We start from the raw sequence: 8,612 nt of genomic DNA, 5'->3' as shown, positions 1-8,612 counted from the left end.
GCTACAGGAGGCCTTTGTTCACCCCCCGGAGCCGTGTGAGACACTTTTTTTTTATGGATGGGTGCATTTTATTTAACTTCTTTTGGACTGATGCATGCAACACCCGCTGAGTGGTATGACACAGCTTGAAAGATCAAAGACAATTTTTAATATAACTCCGATTGGATTCGTCTGAAAGAAGAAAGTCATATACACCTAGGATGACTTGAGGGTGAGTAATTTATGGGCTAATTTTCATTTTTGGGTGAACTAACCCTTTAAGACTGGTTTTGTGCTCCAGGGTCACATATTAATATATTATATATATTTCACAGACTTTTAAATTAAATGTTCCCTCCTGGCAGTTTTGATATATTTACGGTAGGACATTTACAAAATATTTTCATGGAACATGATCTTTACTTAATATCCTAATGATTTTTGGCATAAAAGAAAAATTGATAATTTTTAACCCATACAATGTATTGTTGGATATTGCTACAAATATACCCCAGCGACTTCTGTGCTGCAGGGACACATATTATGACAAAATTATAATTTCACAAAAATAAAACAATAACGTATGATGAATAAAATATTTTTAACATTTCCTAATTGTATTTTAGATTTTAATTTACACAAACTGTGAATACACAAATACAACTTTTGTAATTTTTTAAAAAACACAATGCAGTGAACAAGATTTTGAAGATAAAATTATAATCAATACATGTTTAGAAAGGTTTAGGTTTGCATAAATAATGACAGAAAATGAAATATAAATGAAATGCAGTAATGGCTTTTCAAGATAAAATTATAATTTTTAAAGATATATAAATGGCATATAACAAAATGAAATACAGTAATCAGTTTTTCAATATTATTGAAGGTAATTTAAAAATATGTATTTTAGGTTTGCATATATCATAAGAATAAATATAAAATAATTCAGTGATGAGTTTTTAAAGGTAAAGTTATAATCAATAAATTCTTAAAAATATGTTTAAAGTTTGCATATATCATAACAGAAAGTAAAATGCAAATGAAATACAAATGATAAGTTTTTTATAATAAAAAATATTTACAATTTTTTTTTTTATGTTTGCATATTTAATAACCAACAATTAAATATAATTAATTGTTGAAGTGATGAACAGTGATGAATTTTTCAACAAAATAAAAATAAAAATGCTTCCAACAATATATATTTCAGGTTTGCATATAACAAAAAAAAAAAAGAAATACAGCGATGACCTTTTCAAGATAAAATTCTAATCAATAAATACTTAGCGAGATATATTTAAAGTTTCAAGTTAAAAATATGAAATATGAATCACCTTTGCTTTTGTCCACAGGAATATCCAGCAATCGACGGAACTTGCTGTCCACTGAACAGAAAAACAAGAAAAACTTAAATGAATCAATTCAATCACACATAAAACGAATAAATGAGCCTGAACCTTATTTCAATCCCTAAATAAAGTACATTTAAAGGGACAGTTCATAAAATAAAAAATAAAAAATTCTGTCATCATTTACTCCCTTAGGCTCAATCCTGTATGTTCTTTACTAAATGAAAGCAGAAGGGACTTTTGAGATCAAAAGTGACAATAAAGCAGCATAAAAGCATTACGTATATGACTTGATGCACTTTATTTGAAGTCTTCCCATGTCAAAAGCTAGCTTTTCGGTGAATAACTCAATAACAAAAAACAAAGCTCTAGTATGACTTCAGATAACTTGGCATCTCAGCAGACATACAAGTCATACAGGTGCGAGTAAATGATGTCAGAATGTTTATTTTTGAGTGAACTATTCCTTTAACCCTTTAAGTGCCACCCCCCATTTTTGAATATAGATGTGAAAGTGCACTATTCAAACTTAAATTGTTATAATTCATGAACACTTTGGAATACAGACCTAAGTAAGGTTGGACTCATTTTTAAGAAGACAATCTGCAGATTATTGCAGAAGTAGAATCATTTCAAAATATTAAAGTATCAAAAAGTGAAAAAAGTTAAATGCACTGTACCATTTTTATTTTATTTTATATAAAATAAATATTTTTCAAAATATTTTTGAATCCAAAATTGCTATAAAATTAAAGCCTTATGTCTAAATATGTTCCAAATTTGAAGTTGATATAAAAAAAATGAGGTTCCTGAGAGATTTTATTTAGGGCGTTATACCACAAACAGCCACCGGGTGCCATCAAAACTCCATTGAATTTTTGTAAATGCATTTTTCGGTCACAAATGTCTAAATATCTCTGTCGATATTACTTCTATCACAAAATAGAATCTTGAGACTCAGACCTTTCCGACGATATGTATTTTGTCAAGATTATAAAAAGGTTTGATTCTAAAAGACCATAATACATTTTGTAATATGACACCTGACTCCACCCACTAAGAGGGAGGAGACCGCCAAAAGATTTTAAAGTACCATTTCCATGGTAACACAATGTCCGATTTCAAAATGGTTTGATTTCACGGGATGAATTTTGAGGTTTTAAGCTTTCATATGATATGTAATTTATGATTATTACTAAGATATGTGACAGAGAAAAAAAGACGACGAAAAAAAAAGAGCGCCAACGGGCCCACCGGTGGGCCAGTGGCACTTAAGAGGTTAACTACTAAGGTAATGTGTATGTATCATGTTTTTACGTTTGGAGCATTCAGCCTCGTCCGAACCGTCGCTGCACTGCAGTTCCCCGTCACACTCCAACTCTTTCTCGATGCAGCATTTATTTGAACATGAGAAATGATCTGGACCGCAAACCACGTCACACTGCTCACCTGTGTGTGTTTGAAAGAGGATTTCACTTGTCAATGCCTATATGAATATTCTACACACTAATTCAAATGAAACGTCTCAGGTTACGTATGTAACCATGGTTCCCTGAGAAGGGAACGAGACACTGCGTCCTCTAGAGGTCGCTATAAGGAAACTAGAGGATGCAGTTCGAAGTTCCCTCGAAAGGGAACGTCTCAGGTTACGTATGTAACCATGGTTCCCTGAGAAGGGAACGAGACATATAGCGTTTCCTTATAGCGACCTCTAGAGGACGCAGTTCGAAGTTCCCTTGAAAGGGAATCATCAGCAATCATGGACTTACGATGATCGTGGATCGGACCTAATCTTCCAGACGGTGGATTAGCAGAAGCTGCAATAAGAAAATATTTAATGTAAAACAGCAGCACCTGAAATCATTTTTGAAAAGTCACTCTTAAAAATGTGTTAGTGTAATTAAATTAGGCAATGAAATATCAAATAAAGTGTAAATTATTTCTAAAAAGCATCCACAGGCAGACTTGATGAATAATTCAGGGATTTTCTGAACGAGCTGCTCTGAAAGCATCACTGAAGACACCTCTGCTTTGTTTGTTTCAGTTTATGTTCAATTTAACAGGCAATGCATGTTTTTAATGCAGTTTCATAAGAAGAAACAGCCTAAAATATCTAACACAATTCAGTTTGACAATCATCTGGTTTATTTTGCGAGAACCAGAATAAAAACCCCAAAGCCTCATGACTGGTAAACTTAACCTTCAAACATTTAAATACATAATAATAAATCGCTTGTCCTCATTTGCTTCTGACAAAAGAATCTGCTAAATGAGTAAATGCATCAAAATAGGGTTATGCTTTAATAAAGACAACATTTACATGGGAAAAAGTCACAAGTATATCATAAAGCTATAAAAGGTAAGGTAAAAGTTATTTTGTATTACATGCCTACAGTATTATACGTTTCATGCTTGTTTAAATAAACACTTTTTTATAAACACATTTTGCACAATAATGGCATTACACTTGCATTACCTTTAATTTAATTCGTAAACAAGTTTTACTTGCAGAATATATAATAATATATAATTTTAATATATATTATTATATAATTTTTCAAGAAAAAACACCAAAGCTTCATGACTGGTAATCCCAAATGTCAACGATTTAAATAAATTTATGATATATTTATTTGGATGAAAGCGTCTGCTAAATGAATACATGTAAAAGTATTTAGGTTGGAATAGGGTTACATTTTAATAAGACAAACATGTTTAGTTTTACAATATTTACTTGGAAAAGTCATTAGTATATTATAAACCTATAAAAGATCAAAGTTATTTTGCATTAGATATCTAATATATGTTTCATTAAATAAATAAATGAACACTTTTATACACAATTTGCACAATAACAACCATTGTGCAGTATACTTAATTGAATTAGACTTTCTACTAGTTTTTTTGCACTATGACAGTTTTATCTGTAATTAACTGGCATGCACTTATAACATGACCATAAAAAGCTCAATACCTGAAACTTTGTCGCAAGCGTTCAGGCATTCGTTGAGCACCAGGTAGTTGTTGCGGTTTGGTTTGCAGCCTCCAAACTTGAACTGCTCACATTTCTCTGTGACGGCGTTGTAGTGCCAGCGTGGGAAAGAGCCTCGACACGGACCCTCCTTCTTCGGCACCAGACAGTGATCTGATGGGAAGAAAAACAGCCATTTTAGTCACAACAAATGTTATGCTTGCAGCTTGACGTAGCATTTTATTTATTCTTCCATACAGACAGAAATCACCAAGAGTATGATATAATTTGCATGCAATACTATATTTAAAGTCTTCTGAAGTAACGCTTTGTCATTGCACATCAGCACGTGTTTGCTTCTATAGCATGCCATAACAAATTGCATGAGAAAATGCAATTAAGTTTTGCGAGCCTCTGCGGTGAAGTTATGACATTTTAGAACTCCAAATGAAACCATTTAAGAGACAATGTGCAAAACACATGACAATAACATTAGAGCATCAATGCAATTAATGTCAGTATCAAATGTCATATCAATGCATTTATTTTTATGGGAACTCAAATTAAAGCTTCATTACTTGAACAATACACTGTCAAGATAGGTTTAAGTCTTGATTTATGACTCAATAACAGTGACGCTGTGAAAGAGCAAGCAAATACAAATATAACGTCAATTTAGTAAAATAATGCATGTGTTGTTAGGTCACAAACGGCATTCCTGAATGTATTTTATAGTCGATTCCCATACTGTACTGCTCATTTACATAATCGTGTGTATGAACACATGAACTATGTGAAATATGAACGCTCATTCAAACAGAAAACTGGAACTATCACTTGCATTACACAAGACAAAACACGAACATGCGGTTGATTTACCACAGTAACTAACGTCTCGTCCCTTAGAACGTACAAATGAAAAAAACTTGTATTGTACGTTTAGTTCTTTATGCACTGTATGTGTGTTTGTTTTCTGTCTGCATGTTACAGATGCTGCTGATAAACATGCATTTAAGTCTTGGAAAAACATTTATTAATATTTAATGGGCTTCTTCACAATATTTTCTCACCATCAATGATGAGACAAACACTGCGCTTTGAACACAAAGGCAGCAAAACCAAACACTATAAATAATGCAAATGCAACAGGATTAATTCAAATGAATACAAAGCCATGTAAATATCTGTTCAGCATTAAAACTAATAGAATTTGTCTTCTCTCATATGGATTTTAGATTTACATTTGACAGTTAGACCAGATCAGAGCGGTTTCACAAACGCTCAATGACAAGAACAACCTCATTCTCTGTGAAACTCTCACCGCAAAACCTGCCGCTCCAGTTTGTGAAACACTCAAGAAAATGGCCTCTCGCAGCTCAAGGGGTTTCCGGTTTCTACTAAAACCAGGAAACATCAGGCAATCGGTCACAAAACTACAACTGAATCATTTCCATTGAAAATAAATAATTAAACTGCTGATTTGACAGTTTCGACCAAGCAAAGCTGAAATTAGCTGAAGCTCCTTTTAATAGGAAATATGAGGAAAAAATTCTGTTTTTAGAAAACAGAAAAGCACATTCTGGGTTAACAGAATAAACCCATTTATGCATTCAAGTCTGACAAATCCTGGTAAATTATTAATCCGTGTATTTTTAAGGTCGCTTCAAAACCTGTTGGACCAGAACTCATCTCAGGTCAACAGTGCATGTGAATTTCATTATGATAAATCAGATTAAATGACTGAGAAACACTTATCAGAGAACATGACAGCAATGACCTACTACTTTAACGAAAGCTGTTGCTTTTAATATCATAACGACACATACGGGAATGAACATTAACTCTGACGAATTTCGAGAACATCACACTTATGTACATCTGTTTTTGAGTCGATAATTTTGGCAATACTGACTGAAAAACTCAGTTTAATGAGGCCTACAATCAGTCAGTTCCAGACAGAAATACAAAACCTGTGCAAATTGAAAGAAACGTCACCTACTGGCAGTTTTAGATGATAAAAATATGAAATCCTAAATTTGGCGATAATATGTGACCCTGAACCACAAAACAAGACTTAAAGTAAATTTTTTTGAAATTGAGATTTGTGCATCATCTGAAAGCTGAATAAATGAGCTTCCATTGATGTATGGTTTGTTATTTGGCTGAGATACAACTATCTGAAAATCTGGAATCTGAGGGTGCAAAAAAATCTAAATATTGAGAAAATCATCTTTAAAGTTGTCCAAATGAAGTTCTTAGCAATGCATATTACTAATCAAAAATTAAATTTGAATATATTTACGGTAGGGAATTTACTAAATATCTTCATGGAACATGATCTTTACTTAATATCCTAATGATTTTTGGCATAAAAGAAAAATCAATAATTTTGACCCATACAATGTATTGTTGGCTATTGCTACAAATATACCCGTGCGACTTAAGCCTGCTTTTGTGCTCCAGGGTCACATATACCAAAATAAGAGATTTACAAGCAATTTTTAAAAGGCCGGTCGTTTTTGACCAGGAACGCCAAATTGCATAAAGGATTTTCAGCACAGCAGAAGGGTTAAAAAAAATGAATAAACAAATGAAGTAAACACACAACATGTGTTTTCATGTACAGTACTCACGGAGTGACTGTTCTGGCGTCAGGACCAAAATAGACACCTCGGCCGATCCTGTCTGATCAGCGTCATCTGTGACCGTGAGTCTGAACTTGTACATCCCCGGAGAAAGATTGGAGACTGTCATTGAATCCTCAAATGGCCCTTCCTGACAAAAAATTAAATAAAATGTATATTGTACATTAAAGAAATTTCAGTAACACTTTGCTTGAAGCCTATGCATACAATGCATGATAGATTATTTTTATCGCATTAATTATGCCTTGTAATGCACCTTTTAATGCATTGTATGAGCTATTATTATAACCACAGTTATATAATATTAATATTTTTTATTGTTACACCTTTTACTTGAAGCCTTTATATACAGTATAATGCATTAAAAAAGTATTTTACCTACTATTGCATTAATTACAATATATTTTAATACTTATCTATTCATTGTAACAACTTATAAAGTATAACTCATTAAAACACATGAAAAGAACAATATCGGTAACACTTAAAGCCTTTACATATAATGCATTCTAAAAATATTTTAATGCATTAATTATGCCTTACAATATTTTTAATGCATCAATTATAATATACAATTATAATATTAATTTTCATTGTTACACTTTTAGAAAGTATAATTCATTAAAATGCATGAAAACAACCAATTTCAACCAATATCAGTAACGCTTTACTTGAAGCCTTTATATATGTAATTCATTATAAAAATATTTTAATGCATTAATTATGCTTTATAATAATACACTGTATGAACTCATGAATAATTATTTAACAATTATTTTAACCACACTTATATTATAATACTTATCTATTCTTTGTTACACTTTTTGAAATATAACTTTTTAAAAAGCACGAAGAAGCCTTTATACATAACACATTAGAAAAGTATTTTAATTAGGGCTGGTAAGCGAATACAATTTTTAATCTAATTAATTACATGATGTGGCGATTAATTAATCTAATTAATCGCACATCAAATTTGTCTAAGAAATTACTCCCAAAAGATAATTTAAAGTCATTGTTGTGTAAAGCATCAAACAGACATTACAAAAAGTAGCTTCAGCAAGAAATATTTTGTTTGATTCAACATAAAATATATTACATATACTCTTTTGGACCATGAGGGTGAGTAAATGATGACAAATCTTTTATTTTTGGGTGGGTGAACTATACCTTTAATAATTTTTTCTTAATTTCTTTAATGAAATGATACTCTAAATAATAAACTAAAACTGCCAGTAGGTGGTGGTAAATATCTTAATGATTAAGCCATCAAGTCATTTATTCATTAATTTGATTCGTTCAAATGGCTGATTCATTCAGGAGTGAAGTAAATGGTTCTTTATTAATGGTCCATTGAATCACTAGGCTTGTTCGACTTGAAGCGGATCAGACCGATCGGTGTCTGGCCTAATGGTTAGAAAGTCGGACTCGTAACCCAAAGGTTGCGGGTTCGAGTCTCGTACCGGCAGGGATTGTAGGTGGGGGGAGTGAATGTACAGCGCTCTCTCTCACCTTCAATACCACGACTGAGGTGCCCTTGAGCAAGGCACCGAACCCACAACTGCTCCCCGGGCGCCGCAGCAAAAATGAACACACACTCCACTGCTCCGGGTGTGTGTTCACGGTGTGTGTGTGTGTGTGTGTGTTCACTGCTGTGTGTGTGCA

The 8,612-nt window shown here is 32.5% G+C and overlaps 1 protein-coding gene across 1 annotated transcript in view; it reads right to left on the bottom strand.

The window, feature by feature from the left end:
- The window catches only part of LOC107663135 (kunitz-type protease inhibitor 1-like), an 18,915-nt gene that overhangs the window by 1,911 nt on the left and 8,392 nt on the right, over positions 1 to 8,612 (bottom strand). The window contains exons 5-9 of the mRNA XM_016453294.1: positions 6,936 to 7,077; positions 4,306 to 4,476; positions 3,101 to 3,148; positions 2,649 to 2,780; positions 1,309 to 1,367 (exon numbers count right to left, since the gene is read on the bottom strand). Coding sequence (XP_016308780.1) covers positions 1,309 to 1,367; positions 2,649 to 2,780; positions 3,101 to 3,148; positions 4,306 to 4,476; positions 6,936 to 7,077 — 552 coding nt within the window. The remainder of the gene's footprint in view (positions 1 to 1,308; positions 1,368 to 2,648; positions 2,781 to 3,100; positions 3,149 to 4,305; positions 4,477 to 6,935; positions 7,078 to 8,612) is intronic.

This window comes from Sinocyclocheilus anshuiensis, unplaced genomic scaffold, assembly GCF_001515605.1.
Source record: "Sinocyclocheilus anshuiensis isolate Anshui unplaced genomic scaffold, SAMN03320099.WGS_v1.1 scaffold767, whole genome shotgun sequence".
NCBI classification, from domain to species: Eukaryota; Metazoa; Chordata; class Actinopteri; order Cypriniformes; family Cyprinidae; genus Sinocyclocheilus; species Sinocyclocheilus anshuiensis.
Note: the sequence above shows the minus strand (reverse complement) of the source record. Positions and strands in the feature narration are given on the sequence as shown.